The following is a 19595-nucleotide window of genomic DNA, read 5'->3' on the forward strand; positions in this document are numbered from 1 at the left end:
CGGTCTCGGCGTGTGTGACCAGTATTTTTGTATGTTTTTGAACAGTGTTGCCGTGCGACTGCTTGCAAATACTGGGCTGCCTGGCATGGCGCGAAAACGGGCCGCTTTTGAAATTTGAAATTATGGAAAATTTCGTTGTTGATGGGGCAAGTGCAATAGAGCGAAAGAGGTAATTAAATTTTTAATTGAACAGAATATAAAAGTGTACTGTAAGGTCTGAATTGAATTATCTTTAATGCAGCATTTTTGTCATATTTATTGTCAATGGCTAACACTATTATATATTAAAATATAAATGAAAATATAAATTATATATTAAAATATTAATGAAGTCAAAATATTCGAATTAACAAGCGGTTACAGTGCTTCAGGATGAAAACTATAAAGGAATAAGAAAATATTTTTTAGTTTCAACTTAAATCCTGTCTAAACTGGTTCATACCAGACCAAATATTTTAATTTATGTATTAGTAATATTTTCTCTTTCTCTAAGCTTTCTCTTTTAATATTCTCTCTAAGCATTATCTAGTTAATCATTAATTGTATGTGTAGTCATAAAAGTCATTAAGCTGTCGCGCAATTTGAGCTGGCAACCTTTCGCTTGTTAGTCCGACGCTCAGATTTTGTTTTATGCGTATTACCCTTAACACGATTATTATCTTTTATTTTAGATTATTACAGGATAATATGTGATTTCGAGATAACTCAATTCATTCGTGTAGGCCTGACTGGAGGCCTTGAGAATTAATGTATAAATCAATGTCGGCTTTTAAATCAGTGTCAATTAGAAGTTGGGGCTAATCTCTTTCGATCCCCACAGACAATGCCAAATGAAGTTATCAATAATCAGCAGTTGCCCGGCACATCCCGCGACTCTAAACCCAAACAGTAATGCGCCTTAATGACCACGAGCACGAGCTGGCGATGATTACAATGTATATAAAGTAGCTGGGCTAGCTGGACTCGTGTGGAAGTGGATTGGGTGGGTGGCTTGCTGTGTTTATGAGCGGACGCACGGCTGGAAGGCTGCAATAAGCTTCCGTCCAAGACACAATGCGACTGTTGACTACTGTGCGTGGTACTACCGATTAAATGTGTGTGTGTGTGTGTGTGTGTGTTTTTCATTTTATAGTTTTCCGCTTTTTTTACGATGCCTTTCAACCCCCAAAAGAGCGAGCCCGTACCCAAAACAATTGCAACAGATCCTGTCGACGCGACCGACCGACTGACACCCAAAGGTCATAAAATGCCGTTGCCATTTGTATAAATGTATATACTACTTATATATATATATATATATATATATATATGTTGAGGGGTGGTCTTTCTGATTAACAACGGCACAGCCCTGGGACTGCGGTTATCAAATGCCATCCAAAATGTTGGGCCCGTCAATGCGCTTTGCCATCCATTCCTATGCCCAGCGACAGTTATTGATGTCATAAAGTTGGAGATTTATGTCTGTCTGCCAATTTGGGTTTATATTTTCATTGTTTGAACGAGCGGGTCACGGGTCCGGGGAGGATCGCCCCAGAACAGGCAAATGTAGTGTTAATAATCAAGGCTGCAAGCTGAACAACCTTTTTTTATTATTAGTGGTTCGGTTCTTTGTTCCAAGCAATGACTCGACTTAAGGTTCGGTTCGAGAGCTAGCTTATTGAGATTCTTTAGGCAAATCCTGATTTAAACTGGTTCGCTGCAAAATCGTTTACAGCTTAGTTCATAGTTTATTGAGAAAACTGAAAAAGTTCAAAGCTAAAACAGTCTGTACCCGATCAAACAAAAAAACCAAAAAAAAAAAAAACTAGAATAAATAGGTACTTAAGTATTTACGTCTAAGCATAATATATGCGTGTTGCTGGCTGAGTACTACTACTATAAATATATATAAAGCTGCTTACCTTAACTCAACGCCTCGTATAATTTTACTAGTATATATGTGTGCGTGTGTATACTCTATATATACCTTTATATATACCATATATATCGGCAATGTCTGCAGACATCAAACATTTAAAGGCATTAAAATAAATTTTAGTAATGCGGCCTTTGCGTAGACTAAACAAAATAAACATATTTCGAACAACTTTTGGAGGTGTTTCGCTGCATTCTCTCCGTGCACACACTATAAACAAATGAGACGAAAAAGTATCCATAGGAAACAAAAATAAAAAAAAAACCAGATAGTAAAACAACATGTAAGAGTGCTATAAGCAGGGCTGTGCTCGACTAGAAGATACCCTGAGCCCAGCGAAGTGCTTCATTTACCCTCAGACACTATGGAACGTACGTTCTTGATTAACTTTGATGTTAGTCGAATATGTGTAAATACCAAAATCCAAAGATATAGTTCCATAAATACGTTTTTTTTATATAATTTCGAATCTGCTTTACCTTTATACTAGATTTGTCTCTAGCTTGTTGCAAACCTCGAGATGTTGAGAATATCGGATCGATAGTTTCCAAAAGACGGCCTTATATATATATATATATATATATAAATTTTTTTTTTTTTTGTTTGGTAAATCGTCTTCTGTCTGTTACAAACATATGCAACACTTTAGTATACCCCTTTTGGTTAGCCATTGTCAATGGGTTCAAGGTATAAAAATAGGGAAATACGGAAGGGCAGAGGCCCCAGCAACGAGTTTTAATGCATGTCGATGTCGTCGCCAGCGCCGCCGCAGATCAAAGGCAGCCAATGGAGGAACCAGTGCGACGCGGTATAGGGCATAGGGAATGAGTGGAATGAGGGGAAGGGGTGGTAGGAGGGATCGTTTAATTGCACTTGCCGCTTTTTATCTGTGTCCATGTGTTGGTGCCGCTCTGCTTGGAGCTCTGCCCGCAGCTCCGATTGTCAGTTAACCTGCGCATGTGTAGTTGCCTTTGATGTGTGCCTGGGCTGGGCTGGGCTGGGCTGGTGTTGGGCTATGGGCGCATTTGTTTATGCGCGAGCTATAAAAAACCATAAAATATGCATAAAACGCATACGCAAAAAGGCATTTGCGACTGAAGCTGAACAGCAGGCAAACTTAATGGAAATGAATATGAAAATGGAACTTGAAATGAAAACTGAAAATGAAGCGATTAAGTGCAGACGTTGGCAATCGACTGGAAATTGTCGTTGGGCGAATCGAGGAATTCAGTGGGTAGTGAACCACGTCCACATAAGAGCCTCTCCTGAGAAAAGTTGCATAAAGATATCAGGAAGTTGAATTCCATGTTGTGGCATAGAAGTTGGAGAACTTTCTGATAGAGTCAAACTCAATATATTGTTATTTAAGAAAACTAATTTATTTAGAATTTATTTTTTTTCTTCGACGAGAAACAATTTCTAATTTATTTTAAGATTTTCATATAATTTTTTCAAAATCATTTTTAGATATCTATAAGTATCTGATTAACTCACATTAAACGAATATTTGAAGTATTTTCAAAGTTATATATTTACTTCAATTTTCGGCTGCTCTGGAATACCTTGATTATCTAACCAATTTTATTATAACAATCATATTTGTAATTATATTAAAACAATATTCTGCAAGTGGAATCTCAACATTTCAGTTCATCTATTTCAGATTCGCCATCTTAGACATTACCCAGGGGAATGTAACTGCTTAGTTTTTTTTTTATGGCCATTTCATTTGCAGCTGAATGGAATTTGTGCTGGGGATTGGGGGATTGTCTTGTACTCGTCACTTGGCACATTATATTGCTTTGCCGGCTGCAGCGCTCATAAAAAGTACATAAAAAACTGTTGAGCATTGCCGCATCGTGTGCTTTATGGGGACGCCAAGTGGGCAGCGAATGTACGGCCGTAAAATGTTCCATGCGATACATGAGTTTTACGATAGAATTCCCAAACTCCGCGCCATAACCATTCAAGTGGAATTTTCGGTTGCACTATAAAATGGGGGCTCTATGAGAGCTATAAAATATTTATTCTACTAAAAAATAACTGTACATGAATATATACATAGATATACACAAATATAAATATAGATATATATATATATATATATAGATAAATATAAATACAAAAAGTTTTAGGTAAGGGCTTCACACGTTCAACAAACAAATGGGATTAACATATGTGGAGTGGCCAGCGACCAGCCATAAGAGATCATTGAAAGTGGCAACTGGAGAGCCAAACATTCCACTGCCATGTCCTAAACAATATCATCGGCCACCTGTGACTCCTGCTCCAGTATGGTGCTCTCGCGCAGTTTGCTCTTCAGGTTCTTGCTGGAGTTCGCCTCGGTCAGGCAGGGCTCATGCTCGGCATGCTCATGACCATCGGCATCGGCATCGGCGGCTGCATGCGCTGCATCATCCAGCTGCACCTTGCCCATGTGGCGACGATAGCGATACCACAGTTTCAGGCCCAGTACGAGCACAAAGTAGAGAAATGCCAGGCAAATGATCACAATTATAATGCGTGTCACAATTGAGTTCGAGGCAGATTTATTGCTCCTGACCACCAGTAGCACCTCCTCCCGCTTGAAGCCCGCACTGCTGCCAATGGTGCAACCATATCGTCCCTCATCCTCCGCCTGCACATTGTGTATCTCCAGCGTGCCGTTCTCCAGCAGACGAAACCGTGCCGGATCTGTGTTGTTCTCGTTCAGATAGGCCAAATCCTTGTCCCATTGTATCGTTGGCTTTGGCTCACCCGTAGCCTGACAGTGCATGACGGCGACATCCGCTTCGCTCACCTCAACGGGCCCCACGGGCGGCACACTGAACTTGGGCGCCACCACCACATTGATGGACACTGTGGCACTTATCTGACCCTGGCTATTCGCTGCAAAGCAGGTATATTGACCCCGCTGCTCATTGGTAACGCCTCGAAATATCAGCGTGCCATTGTGGTCCGTCACATTTGCCGGCAGTGGCAATTGTGTTTCCTAGCGGAAGATGTGGAGGCTGTAGTTGACTCAAACTAGCAGCTATGCGTAGCCTCAGCACTTACCCGCATCCATTTAACTTGGGGCACCGGCGTGCCCTGAGCCTTGCAATGCACCTTGCTAACGCTGCCCAGTTCCAGATTTTTTGAAGTCGGCTGCGGCATGAATTTCAATTGCTCGATCACCTCCAGTGTACCGCTGCCCGAGCTGATCGCCGATTGGCCCTCCACAAGCAATTGGCATTGATAGACGCCCGCATCGCTGGCCAAAACGCTGGCAAAGTGCAGCGTGCCGGTCTCCTTGTTGAGCGTGAGACGCGCATCCTCCCTCAGCAATGTCTCCAGCTGCGGCTCGCTGGTGGTGCTGCTCGCCTGGCCCAGCTCCGCCAGGCGCAACGTTTTGCCATCTTTGCGCCAGCGCAACGTGACGCTGTTGCTCTGCCTGAGCAAATCCGGCAGCTGATAGACGCAGGGGATTTGGAGCACGCTCTGCTCCTTAACGGTCAGCCGTCCTTTGGGGCCCTGCGTAATGCTGACATCCGTTGGTGGCGCTGGCGAAGCTGTAAGATACACAGTTAAGTTGTTGCAACATTCGGTGGCAAGCAATGTTGACTCACCGCGCAGACAGCTGCAAGCGCACAAGATCAGAGCGCAGCCCAGGAACAGCCGTCTCACGTTTATCTGTGACTTCATCATGGCGCGACTTAAAGAATTTCTTTGATTTTGCGTTCGCCTTTTTCTTTCTTTTTTTGTTTTTCGTTTAATTCTCTTTTGTGGTTCGCAAAAAAAGAACAAAAATATAAAAAAAAACCGGTGTGCGGGCCTGCTCTTTATAATTTGTGAGGCAGGAATTTTTCTGTTTCCGCCCGTTTCGTTTTCAATTTTCCACAGCTCAGCTTCAGTTCATTTCACTTGGCACAGTGGCGGCCAAACTGCCGCTTAATGTTTATTTTTATGTTACGCACACGCGTCACGCTTAATTATCCTGCTGCATAGTCCGTAACCGTGGGAGCAGAGCACATTCAGCCGACAACCGCATGCGTTCGCATTCAAAATTGAACTGACGCCGCGGCGAGCTAATTTAAGGCTGGCCAGGCGGCACGAGCCGGTCGACGACGCATGCGTTTTGAACTGTGCCCAGTATTTGCCAGTATTATGACTACTACTACGCGGCGAATGGAACTCTGCGCAGCACCTACGTTTTTATCCTATGGAAAAAAGTGTTCACACACCTCCTTTATTTGCTTTTTTCTTTTTAAATCTTTTTAATCAATGATTTCTTTATAATACTCAGTTATAATATTAAGCTAAGCTATTAAGCTAAGATATAAGCCTAGCAATCCTTCTACTTAATCAGTTCTTTAATATTAGATATATTTTGATTATAACATGCTATATAAGTTCAAAAGAATCTATTGCTTATTTATAGGATTATACAGTCTAGAATTGAGGTATATTTGCTACACGACTATAAACAGTTTGACGTTTGGCCACTCGGAAGGGACATCGTGTCATCATTTTGTAGACAATGGCACTGCACAGCACAAAAAGGCCCCAAAACACATACGTAAAGAGCAGTATAAAGCGATTGGGGTGCCACAGGACCGTGTAACTTAGATTATAATTTTCTGAAAAAGATGCAAATAAGTTGAATGCTATCGCCTTTCTAGGTCGTCACACACTCACCTAGCACCGCATAGCCCATACCAATCTTGGATTTACCCATGCGATACGAGCAGGTTGGCACCATAATCTCTAGGTAGCTGTGCTCCTGTTCCTTGAGCGATTTCAGATCAAAATGCCGCACGGCATTCTCATAAAAATTAATTACTTTTGTCGACGGGTATATAAATATGCGCGATTCGTGCCAGTGGCCAGAAAATATTATATGTGGATCCAAATCGCTAATAACGGCGCGTAACAGCGGCCCACCGCCAATAAGCAGTGGTGCATGGGTGACTCCAATGCGTAGACGTTCGGCATTGTGCTCCTTATCTGGATTTGTGAAATCCAATAGCATGCGATTTATCTTAAAGAAACGTAAATGATTGTCATAGTCAAACAGATCCTCGCTCATAAAGTTATTTTCAAAGCGTCGCTGATTTGAGTTGGAAATGTAGTCGCCATTGTCGCCGCCAATGTCGTTATCACCCGGCACATGAACACGCTGAAAGTAGGCAGAAATCATGCGAAACTAAGTATATACATCGATTGAGTAAGGTATAAATGCAGGCATTTGTGTACATACATTTGTTAGTTGCTTATTCCTATAGATACGCTTGAAGCGCTGCACATATTGCTTGTATTCCTGTGCGGTAGCTATGTTACCCTCATCGAGCAAATCTCCCAGGAATACTATAATGTGTGGTTGTGTAAAGGATACGGCACGCTCAAAGGATTTCTGTAGATAACGGTCCAAGTCGTAACGCGCAAGCGGACTGTGCGATGAACGATCGTAGGAGGTGCCTAAGATTTGTGGGTCTGCAATAAGCAGCAGACGTGTGCAGTTTTCTGCAAGAAATCATCGAATAGGTCACTCATTAATGTTGGTTAATCGCTTTAAAGATCTTACCCAGCTTGCAATCGATTGAGTTCCAGCTGGACTGCGCTATATAGTAAATAAGTACTTCATTGAAAAACATGAGCAGCAACGTCAGCACAACAAAGCCACGACAGACCAATCTTCAAGAGATTAGGTTACTGTTATAATCATACGTATTTCTTGCAAGGCACTTGTCGTAGACATGTACTTACCTATTGACCACGCGCAAAGAAGCCATAATCATGCTGGGCGTTGGGCTACTTTGCTTGATTAATTAGACGCTGCATATAATTGTAGCCGATTGTGGGGCATTCCTTGCAACATTGCGTTAGCTGCGTATGTCTATATTTAAAAATGCATATGCAGAATTTACGTAAGTTTTGCGTTGATTATGTTTCCACTTGAGAAGGTGCTGGCACCTCATGCAACTGACGACTGGATCGCTTGCGTTGGGGGACTGGCACACTCGGCGCTGTAGTGCCTAATTAAATTAAAGAGCATTAGAAGGGCTGTGGCTGATTATTAGAGCAACACAGCGAGTGCACTTACCACAGCGCAGCCGGTTGGATACTTTGTTGATTTCCACTTGGCGACGCTGGCAGCCATGCGCACCTATTGGTTGTCATGAGAGCGAGCTCTGCTGGCAGTTTGAAATTTAAATACGAGCAACGCCGTTAGAGGCTGTGCCGTAAGCGCTAACGGTCGGCGCATTTAAACTTCGCATTATCATTCTCAGATCACACAGATAAGAAAAACATTTGTATATAGCCTTCGGACAGCTGTTAATGAAAATACAGCATGTTAACGCGAATCGGAGTAAACGTAGTATGGAAGCGCAAAATTGAGGCGAGCTATTGAAATGCAACCCGACCAGGCATGGTTGCTAGTCATCAGCCACATTTCACAACATCTGGCCACACTGTGCGGTAGAGTAATGGCGTGCCATTCCGCACAAAAAGTGCGCTGTTGAAATTTTTCTTGCTGACAACAAACGCATCATAATTTACAGCTGAAATAATACAAATAATTGAAAATGACAACATAGTGTGCATAAAAAGTGTTTGTATGGTATATTTTCGGATAAAACTGAGCGTGCTTGTGCTTTAAAAGTTCGGCATCGACTAATAGAATTTGGCGATTTTTTACCGCTGGCTGCTGCTCTTAGATTGTGAAAAGTAAGACCAGCTCTGCGTAAAATTTGCAGCTGCAAAATGAATCTAATTTGCATGAAAAACTCTGAAAATGCCATACCAGTGTACGGCTTGCAAACAACTTTTCTTTTGCTATTTTGATATCAACGTGCAAAAAAAAAACGTCCATTATTTGTGTCTCAAGTTGTTAGTAGTTTGCATGTATATATATATATTTATATATATATATGTATATGGGCTGTGTGTGTGTGTGTGTGGCATAAGCGAGTGGCTTGGCAATGCTGCCGCCCGCTGTAACCGTTGATTTGGCAATGCTGCCGCGCTGCTTTGGCGCTGCAGTGGCTTTTTTTTTTTATTTTTTTGTTAGCAACTTGAGGGTCACGCTTGTTGTTGTTTTTGCCTCTTTAATACTTTGAATATATCTCTTCTATTATTATCGTAGGGAATGCACTTAGCACGCGTCGCTTTTGATTTTATTTCTGTCGTGTTTTGCCTTCATTGTTTACATTTACAGTTGCATTTTCTCTACAGGTAAGCGTGTGCCGAGGGAGAGAGAACATTTAGCAGCAGCTAACAATGGCGGATATTGTTTATCCCAACGGCTGTCGGCCGTTGGTTGAGGATCTGGGCACAGATGAGCTTATACGTCGCCTTAAGGTATGTGCCGATATAGTTGTATTTCTTATCAAATTAATCAACTAATGTTTCTCGCAGACATTGGCCAATGTGCTGCAGACAATGGATCAGGACGACAATTTGCATCAGCAGTATATACCTCTAGCCTTGCACCTACTCGATGATTTTTTTATGCAGCATCAGTCGCGGGATGTCCAGTTGCTTATTGCATGCTGCATAGCTGATGTGTTGCGTGTTTATGCGCCCGAAGCGCCCTACAAGGAACAGGATCAAATCAAAGCGATTTTTAAGTTTTTCATCAAGCAACTCCATGGTCTGAAGGATCCGCGTGATCCCTCGTTCAAGCGTTATTTTTACTTGCTAGAAAACCTGGCCTTTGTCAAGTCATTTAATATGTGCTTCGAGCTGGAGGACTGTCAGGAAATATTTCATGAACTCTTTAGCACCGTTTTTAAGATCATCAAGTACGGTTTGCAATTATTGCGTTGTTAATACTTACTTATTATGACACAAATCTTTATAATTGTAGTGATCAGCACAGCGTGAAAGTGAAGAACTTTTTCCTTGATGTGCTGAGTCCGCTGATAACCGAGGCAGATAATTTGTCTGTCGAGCTTTTGGATCTTATACTTATCAACATTGTGGAGCCGAACAAGTCTACCAACAAGTATGCTCACGAGCTAACTGAACAGCTACTGGTCAAAACGGGCGATGCCTTCGAGGCAACCATCAAATTGGTAGCAAATAATTATTATTAGATCTACAAATTAAGTTTTTATAATATCCTTTGTTTTTACTTAGTTCTTCAATCGTTCGTTGGTCATGGACAAGCCGAATAACAAGCTTGCCATCACGAGCAAGATTTATGATATCATCTATGAGCTTAACCAAATCAACAGTGATCTGCTGGTTTCGGTGCTGCCGCAACTGGAAAATAAGCTTCTCTCCACCGACGATGCCGAGCGATTGAGTAAGTGCTGCTGCATATGCATACAGCTATACTTTGTATTTATTTTAGTTGGACCAAACGTTTTGTTATTTTGTCAATCCATATGAAAATCTCCTGGTTAATATTTTTCAATGATGTGATCTTTAAGTTTTCATCAGTTCTCACATTTGCTTGATTGAGGAAAAACTAATTATTCTTTTGTCGTCTTTGAATAGGAGCCACAACACTGCTGGCACGCATGTTCTCAGAGAAGGACTCACAATTGTCAAAGAAGTATCCATCGCTTTTGCGTACGTTTTTCGGTCGATTTTGTGACATTACTGAGCCTGTGCGCGTTAAATGCGTTCAATCTTCAATGCATTTTCTACTCAATCATCCGCACCTGCAGTCAGAAATAACCGAAAAGCTTCGCATGCGTCATCACGATCTGGACGAGCTGGTGCGCCATGAGGTTGTGATGGCCATTGTGGAAACAGGCAAACGAAATTTTGACATTGTTGTCAAATCGCCGGAACTCTTAGAAATTGTGCGCGAACGCACAATGGACAAGAAATACAAAATACGTCGTGATGCTATGAACGGTTTGGGCTACATATATAAGCGCGCAATTTGCGAGCCAAACGACCTAAGTTCAGAGGTGAAACAGCAGGTGGATTGGATAAAGAACAAAATCATGCATGGCTACTATAAGCTTTGCCTGGAGGACAAACTGATGGTCGAACGGCTGCTCATCACCTGTCTGGTGCCGTATAAACTGGCGCCTGAGGAGCGAATGAAGAAGCTATATCATTTGTTGGGTGATTTGGATGCAAATGCGACCAAGGCGTTTGTCGAGCTGCAAAAAAATCAGATGAAATCACGCCACACTGTTAGCGATTGGATAAAGTTGCATCACTCCAAGGAATTTACACCACGCGTGCTCAGCCAATTGGCCGCCAAACAGGCCAATATTGCCAAGTAAGATCGGACGTCAACAGATTTATTGAAAGAACTCTCTATAACATATTAAATCTACATTTTAGATTGCTGCCGGATCCGTTGAAGGCTAGTGAGTTTATCACACAGTTCAGTCAACATCTGCGCAAGGATGCGCAGCTGCTGCGCTGCATTAACATTGTTCTCAAACGCGATGTCAGTTGTCGCGAGTGCGCCGACACAATGAGCGTGCTGCTCAAGAAACTAGGCGCTCATGTTATGACTAATCTTTATTATAACACAGTCAAGATGCTCATCGAACGAGTGGCGTCCGTCATGGTGGACAAGGAGTCAATTGGAGTGCTGATCGGGTAAGTCGCCTAATAAGTAACGAGCATGAGTACCCACAGTTGTCGTCTCAAATCGAGAGCCCAACAATTCCTTCATTAATTGTTCCGACTTTTGCAGCTTGATCGAGCAGTGCATTCAGGGCGGTGAAATTTGCAACGAGATTGGAATATCATCAGACGAAGCAGGCGAACGCGGCTTGAAGTTGTTAAGCGTAAGTGGAATGCGAATTGTGGCAATGTACGACGTACTCACAACATTTTTTTTCGGTATTTTATGCAGATGCTATCGTATGTCTTTTCGGCCCATTTCTTTACGGATACCTCACTGCGACATCTAATTGCTCTACTAAGTTATGAGTACGAATATGTGGCACCGTTGGTGCTGAAAACGCTGACGCATTTAGGTCGTTATCAGCCGCTTATCGACGATGCCAATCCGGCTATACTGAACGAACTGGCGCCCATCTGCAAGGACTTTGCGCTGATGGGTACGCCCAAGCAGGCAAAACATGCGGTACGCTGTATATTTGTCAATAGTCAATCATCATCGACGGCCACGACGGATGGCGGCGGCAGTGCCTCAACTACAACCCAAACGGTGCATCCCATTTTTAATGAGATCATTGAGGAACTGAGGGTTAAACTGGCGCCCAATTGTGAATATCAACGCACCAAGATTGTCACATTGGGACACATTGCGCTCAACATGCCGCAGGCATTCCTAACACCCATAAAGAACATGATTGCCCGTAGAATTGTCAAGGAGCTTCTCATTCAGGAAGTTCCGGCGCAACGCGAACATGAACTGCCCGAAAGTGATTGGTGCGAGCAGGATGAACTGCCGCCCGATACACTCTGCAAGCTGGATGCTCTTAAGACAATGGCGCGTTGGCTACTTGGCTTACGTTCGGATGAGCATGCAGCTCAGAAAACCTTCCGCATGCTTGCAGCTTTTGTTAATCAGCGCGGCGATTTGCTTGCTCAGAATCGACTGTGTGGTGCCGAGAAGTCCTGGTTGCGTCTCGGCGCAGCCTGCGCAATGCTCAAGGTGTGCGAACAGAAGGGTGTTGGCGATCAATATAGTGCCGAGCAGTATTTACAGCTTTCCCAACTAATGGTGAGTACATATAGCAAATCACAAGATTATACATTGAATTGTGTATCTCAATGCAGGAGGATCCGGTGCTGGAAGTGCGTGAAATATTTGCTCGAAAATTGCATAAGGGCTTGGGCAGGAGTCTTCCGCGGAATTGCTTGCCCCTGGACTTTATGGGTTACTATGTGCTTAGCGGCAAGGAGACCAATAGAAAGTACGTAGTCGATATTGAATACGATTCCAATTACTATCTACCTTTATTATTATTACACACAGATTGCAAGACCAGGTCCGACATTATGTGGAAGCGGATGTGAATAAACGACGAGAATATCTTAAGACTGTGGCCATGACGTGTGAGTTACAGTGAATACTGTTGCAAAGAAATGTTAACGAAATACTTTTATATTATATAGCACCAGACAGTTCTACGGAATCGCAATCGCTGCATATTTTACCTGACTACATGCTGGCCTTTGCCATACCGGTGCTGGTGCACGATCCCAGCTTCACGAGCCACGAGGACTATGTGCAGCTGCGCAAGATGGAGAAGTGTTTGCGTTTCATATTGGAACCGCTGATGGCAAAACGCGAGTCATTTGTCTATGGCTTCTACAAACAGTTGCTGCAGCTGATCAAACAGCGCGAGTATAGCCAAAGCACAGACAAGGATAGAATGCAAAACAATTATGTATGTATTTATTATTATATTGCAACATCTGTGGCAACACATGTAATTCACCTTCTGTTTAAATAGAAAATGTGGGCGCTCTGTGATCTCGCCATGCACATAATCGATGCTAAAGTTGGTCAATGTGATGGCAATTCGAGCGCATTCTCAATGCCACTGGCGCTGCCTGAAATGTACTATAAACTGCCCGCCGTTGCAAATTTCCAGAATAATGAAATCTATATACCGTTGGACGTATACACCCTGGGCGCCAAGACAAGTAAAGCCTCTGCGACGACGACAACGGCTACGTCACATGCAACTGCTGCTGGTTCTAAACGGGCTGCAGCGTTGGCAATTATGGATGATGACAATTCACAGGTAAATTGACACGGCTAGTTATTTACAATCTGTTTGTAATTGTTTAAAATTGTTTTTAGGAGAACAATCTATTTGATAACATACGTGCCGCAGACACAACGGAGCCAATGACTAAGCGAACGCGCGGCGGTGCCGCAGCGCCCGCCAAATCGTAGAGAAGAATGCGGCTACTTGTTAGTTTAATGTTAGTCTAGGCCCTAAGTTAACTAAATATTTAAGAAGTAGATGGGTACTACGATTAGAACACACACACAAAACAAACACACACGGACCAACAAGAATCCCTCAACCGACAGACAATTGCATCTTTGAAATTATTTTAGCCTCTGTTGTGTGTGGATGGATGTAAGAAACAGACCAATCAATATGGCAACATAAAAATCTCTGATAGTGTCGCCTAATTTGTTAATTTTAGTTGTAATTATGAAAGAGCATAGTTTTACCTCTATTAATATTATTCTATTATATATTTTAATTATGTACTGTTTCGTATTATGCTCCTTTCGGCTTGTTTCATTTTAAACCTTTTCCACTATTTTGAAAGAAATTATTTTTAGATACATAATACAAATTTATCGAATAAAAACTAAATAAAAGAAGTTAGAATGCGAATTAGTTAAAAAGTATGCCCCGACGTAAAGTAACAAAGCCTTATTAAGAAATTAATATTAACTTTTCTATGAACGCAGTTAAAATTTAGTTAATATAAAATGCGTGATTAATCATAATATACTTTATTAAACATAAAAACATACATATTCATAAAATACAGAAAATGCATTCAAAATGTATTGAAACAATTGAAGAACATTGTTGTAAGCGTATTGAAATAACATTAATATTTGGAGAAAATGAAAAAAAAAAAACAAAAATTGTACATTTAACTATTATTACTGTTTTTCAAATACAAATAATTATTTTAAAAAAAAGTAATTATAAATAAAATGGTCCAAAAACAATTTAAATGCATGAGCTACGCGCGCAACAAATCTTAAATAATACGGTAACACTGCGCTACGGGGTGTTGCCACTATGCGCACGCAGCTTGGCAACGCTTCAATTGCATTTGTATTTGCAGCGGGGGTGTGTCGTCTGTGTTTGTTTTTCTTTTTTATTTTTGGTAAAATTAAATTAAATTGTATTAAAAGTGAATAAATGTGCGTGTAAAAGGAGCTACAAAGGGCAGTACCATAAAGTGAAGGACTTACTATGCAGCCAGCATTGGACATACAGTCGCTGCAACAAGCGCAATCATTTATAGCTGAGTGTGACGTCACACGGCAGCGAATCGACGGCGACGTCAAGTCAGGCACAAGCCCATCCGCTGCTATCAGTATGGAAACCAACGTGCAGCCGAACGGGCAGCAGCAGCGCATATACACCTCAACCCCCATAAACCAATTCAAAAAGCAACAAAAATCGCAGCTACGCAACGACGCCATTGGTTTTTTTGATTTGGCCAAAGCAACAACAAAACGTTACATACGCGTGGGCGGTGGCGGTGCTGCTAGTGTCAAGGGGCAGGAGCCAACCTTTGATGTGCGCCTGAAAGCTCTAATTTTGTTATTTGGCATTATAATTATCGGGTACAGAATCATCACTTTAACAAGTGAGTACATTCAAGCAGAATTCATCAAGGCTGCACTTGTGTTTTTGTTTTGTTGTTGTTTACAAAGTGGCTTAAAAATAGCAGAATGCGCATATGTAGATGTGTACTTGTATACAGGCAATGGCAAATTGTATGATCTCATGCCCATTTTCATTCTCATTGCTTTTGTGTTTCACCTTCGTAGTGCGCCTTTCCAGCGCTCTCCTCAGTCACTCAAACAACCCTCCGCCTCATTCCCCCTCCCCTTCACCCTCCTCTCCAGCAAATGCGCTAAGCATCTAAATAAAGACTCACCAATTGACTGTTGCGCATTTTGTTAGTAGTGAACAGCAAATTCTCATTTGCATACGCAAGGCTGAAAGCCAACGGCGATATTTCACTAATTGCTCAAAATCGTCTTTTCGGCTTTGTTTACATATACCTATACCTTTGCATATATATACATATCTAAGTATGTGTTGGCTACATACAAACATGTCAAGTTCTTTTTTGTATTGTGAGTGACTTAACGGTATTTTGAACTCAGCCGCGTCACGCGACCGAATTCGCACAGTGGAAGAGGTTTGGATTGCATTGACGCAAAATTGAACTTATTTATAGCGTCATACCTTTTTAATTATATTGCTCAAACATAATAGTGAATGTTTCTTATCTTAGCGCAACAAGTATTTCTTTTCATTATCTTAAGCTTTTTCATAAATTGAGTTATTTTATATATTTATTCTGATGTGCCACTGTGCAGTACTTGAGTAGGCGTCAGAACTGGTCGAGTTAAAGAGTTTTCCTCAATGTTAGCTGCCTGCGAGTTTTTATTTCTTGTTAGCTGACGACATGCTGCGTTTATCGTGCTGCCGATAAAAGGCAATATCATATCGCTGACCTTGATGAGCGTGTCTATTAATAACTTATTTCCAATTGCCGCCCACAGTGCCCTACATCAACGTCAGCAACGTACAGCATCTGAGCAGCTATGTGCAGGCACAGCTGAGCGCTGCCTTGGACTGGTCGGAGCAGCACCAAATGCGCTCCAAGCTGAGCCCACTGCTGTGGGGTCTTATTGTGTCCGTTTTTTGCTATGCCATTGTTTACTTGGACAGCGCTGTGCCAGGCGTTGTTCCACCAGCGCCCTTTTCGCCTCGCTCTAAGCAGCGGTAAGTTAATAAATATACTTAGCACTTTGGTTTGCTTTTAATGAGCTTTGCCTTTGCAGATCTCGTCTAAGGAGCTCAGCTGTGCAGCTGAACTATTTGTGCGCGCTGGGCGCGGGAATTCTGGTTACATTTCTTATGTATGTGGATGTGTAATTGCACGTTGCAGTTACACAGAGAATTTCCTTGAGTCAACTATGGCAGCAGTATTAGCATATAACTCACCCTTCCCACAAATTAGGGATTTATTTATTTTTTTTTTATATATATATTTATATATTTGTAACTGTGCAATGCTCCTAAAGCAAAATCGAACAGCGTTGTATTTAAATACGAATTTTGTAGAAGCTAAAGAAGCTAAACGGGCAACTTAAAGGCGCGTTTGAATCTGTCAACTTAACAGCTAAGTAAATAAATTAAATTAAATGAATTATATTATGCTAATAATATTTATATGCGCAACAGTGTAAAACCCATGTGAGAGTACAAAATGAAAAATGTGTAAAAGCAAATTCTGTTTATAGATACTAAGCAGATTAAATAGTTACTAGTACTAACTAAAACTTAATTTGAATTGTTTTGCCATTCAAAAACTCTAATGTAAGACTTAAAATGTGTATTATAAGAACTAACTAAGAACTACTAGTAGAATGTTGCATTAATATATATGAATTCACGTTCTCAATGCGCGTAAAGTTCTGTTGCCAATCGGCGATGCTTACCTGCGAAACGCTAAAGGTATTTAAACGGTTCTCGCCTATGAAACGGCCCACAACATGCACGTAACAGCCTATTGCATAAAGGAATATTCGGATATGGGCGTTAAGTATATATTATAAAATGCTTACCAATTGTCAAGTATTTTAGCTCATCTTCAAAATCATAGAAAATGGCCTGCAATATTGGACCCTTACCCTCGTTGCGCAGCAGCAGCGTTCGGTCGCCGCGCTTGCCCGCAATAACGCGCAAAAGCTTACCTGTTGAACATTAAAAAAAAAACGTTAGACTGAAAAATGTTTAATTATTAATAGCCTACCATAGACACTCCAAAGTGCATTCAAATGCGGCTGCTGTCGATGCATTTTAATGCAAAAGTCCACACGTCCAATTAGGCTCAACAAATTGCGCCCCGGCTTGGACATTGGTGAAGTTGGCAACGCTGCCGGCGGCTCAACTTTGGGCATTGGATGTGCGCCGTTTTGGGCACGGCCTAAAGTTTTATTGAGCCCTTTCGGAGCAGGCATGTAGACAAACTCGTGCTTGGGTTTAACTTTCAGTGGTTCTTCAACAAATCCGGAAAAAATAAGCTTGTGGTCTTTTTGGCAAAGGCTCAATTTGGTTTGCTTCAGCTGACTTCCAGTTTTTCGCAGCAATCCAGAGGCAGTTTCAAAACTGCGATTGACTAGCAATTGCCCGTTTGCCATTAGCTCGGCTTTGAATTTTTGCTGGGTGTTGGTGGCCAGGCTGTTGCTTTTTTTGGCTGTACACAAGTTTCATTAAATATAATCACGTTACAATCTTTTTTACTTACTTTTATGGGTGAACATGTTGCATTGGAAAAATGACAGTTACACAGTAAATAGACTTTGGCGCCAAGGTGACCGTATTTATCGTTAACTAGTTAATGCATCCCTGGAATGCATGTTTTGGTATTTTTCGATAAGTTTACGTACGACTGCACCTGTAAAAATCGATTTAATATTATCGCAGTGACGAAGTATCGACACTCTCCACGCGAGTTTATTTTCGTTTCAATGTATAAAAATTTTGTAAATAGCGCTCTTTAAATTAACTAAACATTGGTATTAAACAACTAACGTAGCGGCGATGAGTACAATTCTGGAAAAAATTGCGGCCATCGAGTCGGAGGTGAGTGAGCGAATCCCAACAAAATATATGCCAACTCAAAACTAACCTGTCTCCCACTTTATTCCCTTTTAAATGTATGTATGTATATGTAGATGGCACGCACGCAAAAGAACAAGGCAACGTCTGCCCATTTGGGCCTACTGAAAGCCAAGCTGGCCAAGCTGCGCCGTGAGCTTATCTCGCCAAAGGGCGGCGGCGGTGGCACGGGTGAAGGTAAGCTGAGCCACGAATCGAAATAAAACGCAGCTTAAATTGTTAATTTGCAGCCGGCTTTGAGGTGGCCAAGACGGGTGATGCGCGGGTGGGCTTCGTCGGCTTCCCCTCGGTGGGCAAGTCGACGTTGCTATCGAATTTGGCTGGTGTTTACTCTGAGGTGGCGGCCTACGAGTTCACAACGCTTACCACTGTGCCGGGCTGTATTAAGTACAAGGGTGCTAAGATCCAGTTGCTCGATTTGCCTGGTATTATTGAGGGTGCAAAGGACGGAAAAGGTCGCGGTCGTCAGGTGATTGCTGTGGCGCGCACCTGCAATTTGATCTTCATGGTTTTGGACTGTCTCAAGCCACTGGGCCATAAGAAATTGCTAGAACATGAATTGGAGGGCTTTGGCATACGTTTGAACAAGAAACCGCCAAATATTTACTACAAGCGCAAGGATAAGGGTGGCATCAATCTCAATAGCATGGTGCCCCAATCTGAGCTGGACACCGATCTGGTCAAGACCATATTGTCGGAATATAAGATACACAATGCTGACATAACGCTACGTTATGATGCTACTAGCGACGATCTGATCGATGTTATTGAGGGTAATCGCATTTACATACCGTGCATCTATCTGCTGAACAAGATTGATCAGATTTCCATCGAGGAGCTGGATGTCATCTACAAGATACCGCATTGTGTGCCTATCTCAGCGCATCATCACTGGAACTTCGATGATCTGCTGGAGTTGATGTGGGAATACCTAAGACTGGTTCGAATCTATACCAAGCCCAAGGGACAGCTGCCCGACTACAGTTCGCCGGTGGTGCTGCACAATGAACGCACAAGCATCGAAGACTTTTGTAATAAGCTGCATCGGTCAATTGCCAAGGAATTTAAATAGTAAGCTAATCGATATTTGTAATTACTTTGAGTCTAAATGTTTTCTAAAATCATTTACAGTGCGCTGGTCTGGGGATCTTCTGTGAAGCATCAACCGCAAAAGGTGGGCATTGAGCATATACTCAATGACGAAGATGTGGTGCAAATTGTGAAAAAGGTCTAAGGCCTGTTAATACATAGATATATTCTTTGGATTTTAATTGTGTTTGCATTTTTTTGAAATAAAACGCGAATTGCGATGACAATTAGGTAGCGTTGCCATCTGA

General features: G+C 42.0%; 6 protein-coding genes across 8 annotated transcripts; 3 read left to right on the forward strand and 3 right to left on the reverse strand.

Annotated features, from left to right (window-relative positions):
- Positions 1-3578: 3578 nt before the first annotated feature.
- Positions 3579-5966, reverse strand: otk2 (off-track2). The gene is made up of 3 exons (XM_002049535.4): positions 5524-5966; positions 4973-5466; positions 3579-4907 (listed from the first exon to the last, which is right to left on the reverse strand). The coding sequence occupies exons 1-3, from the start codon at positions 5600-5602 to the stop codon at positions 4170-4172; spliced, it is 1311 nt and encodes a 436-aa protein (XP_002049571.2). The 5' UTR covers positions 5603-5966; the 3' UTR covers positions 3579-4169.
- A 337-nt stretch (positions 5967-6303) lies between these two features.
- Positions 6304-8263, reverse strand: Mppe (Metallophosphoesterase). 2 transcript variants are annotated; one of them, XM_032437047.2, is made up of 6 exons: positions 7998-8263; positions 7661-7929; positions 7479-7588; positions 7155-7417; positions 6593-7100; positions 6304-6534 (listed from the first exon to the last, which is right to left on the reverse strand). In XM_032437047.2, exons 2-6 carry the CDS (start codon positions 7690-7692, stop codon positions 6347-6349), a joined length of 1101 nt encoding a protein of 366 aa, XP_032292938.1. In that variant the 5' UTR covers positions 7693-7929; positions 7998-8263; the 3' UTR covers positions 6304-6346. The 2 variants fall into 2 exon arrangements, with proteins under 2 accessions (XP_032292938.1, XP_002049570.2); XM_002049534.4 differs by having other exon boundaries at positions 6593-7073; positions 7998-8253.
- A 97-nt stretch (positions 8264-8360) lies between these two features.
- Positions 8361-14195, forward strand: pds5 (cohesin associated factor B pds5). 2 transcript variants are annotated; one of them, XM_002049533.4, is made up of 14 exons: positions 8361-8623; positions 9131-9256; positions 9314-9699; positions 9765-9972; positions 10037-10205; positions 10400-11141; positions 11207-11470; positions 11568-11661; positions 11730-12566; positions 12623-12759; positions 12822-12901; positions 12962-13236; positions 13303-13596; positions 13656-14195. In XM_002049533.4, the coding sequence occupies exons 2-14, from the start codon at positions 9176-9178 to the stop codon at positions 13749-13751; spliced, it is 3663 nt and encodes a 1220-aa protein (XP_002049569.1). In that variant the 5' UTR covers positions 8361-8623; positions 9131-9175; the 3' UTR covers positions 13752-14195. The 2 variants fall into 2 exon arrangements, with proteins under 2 accessions (XP_002049569.1, XP_015029428.1); XM_015173942.3 differs by having other exon boundaries at positions 8361-8516.
- Positions 14196-14672: 477 nt separating this feature from the next.
- On the forward strand, positions 14673-16921 carry LOC6624829 (uncharacterized). The gene is made up of 3 exons (XM_002049532.4): positions 14673-15205; positions 16134-16356; positions 16416-16921. The coding sequence occupies exons 1-3, from the start codon at positions 14806-14808 to the stop codon at positions 16507-16509; spliced, it is 717 nt and encodes a 238-aa protein (XP_002049568.2). The 5' UTR covers positions 14673-14805; the 3' UTR covers positions 16510-16921.
- A 64-nt stretch (positions 16922-16985) lies between these two features.
- LOC6624828 (uncharacterized) lies at positions 16986-17978 on the reverse strand. Its single transcript, XM_002049531.4, has 4 exons — positions 17885-17978; positions 17390-17833; positions 17202-17330; positions 16986-17143 (listed from the first exon to the last, which is right to left on the reverse strand). The coding sequence occupies exons 1-4, from the start codon at positions 17898-17900 to the stop codon at positions 16986-16988; spliced, it is 747 nt and encodes a 248-aa protein (XP_002049567.2). The 5' UTR covers positions 17901-17978.
- A 78-nt stretch (positions 17979-18056) lies between these two features.
- On the forward strand, positions 18057-19574 carry 128up (GTP-binding protein 128up). Its single transcript, XM_002049530.4, has 4 exons — positions 18057-18222; positions 18315-18435; positions 18489-19329; positions 19390-19574. The coding sequence occupies exons 1-4, from the start codon at positions 18181-18183 to the stop codon at positions 19490-19492; spliced, it is 1107 nt and encodes a 368-aa protein (XP_002049566.1). The 5' UTR covers positions 18057-18180; the 3' UTR covers positions 19493-19574.
- The last annotated feature ends 21 nt before the right edge of the window (positions 19575-19595 follow it).

The sequence above is a fragment of the Drosophila virilis genome, chromosome 5 (assembly GCF_030788295.1).
Source record: "Drosophila virilis strain 15010-1051.87 chromosome 5, Dvir_AGI_RSII-ME, whole genome shotgun sequence".
NCBI classification, from domain to species: Eukaryota; Metazoa; Arthropoda; class Insecta; order Diptera; family Drosophilidae; genus Drosophila; species Drosophila virilis.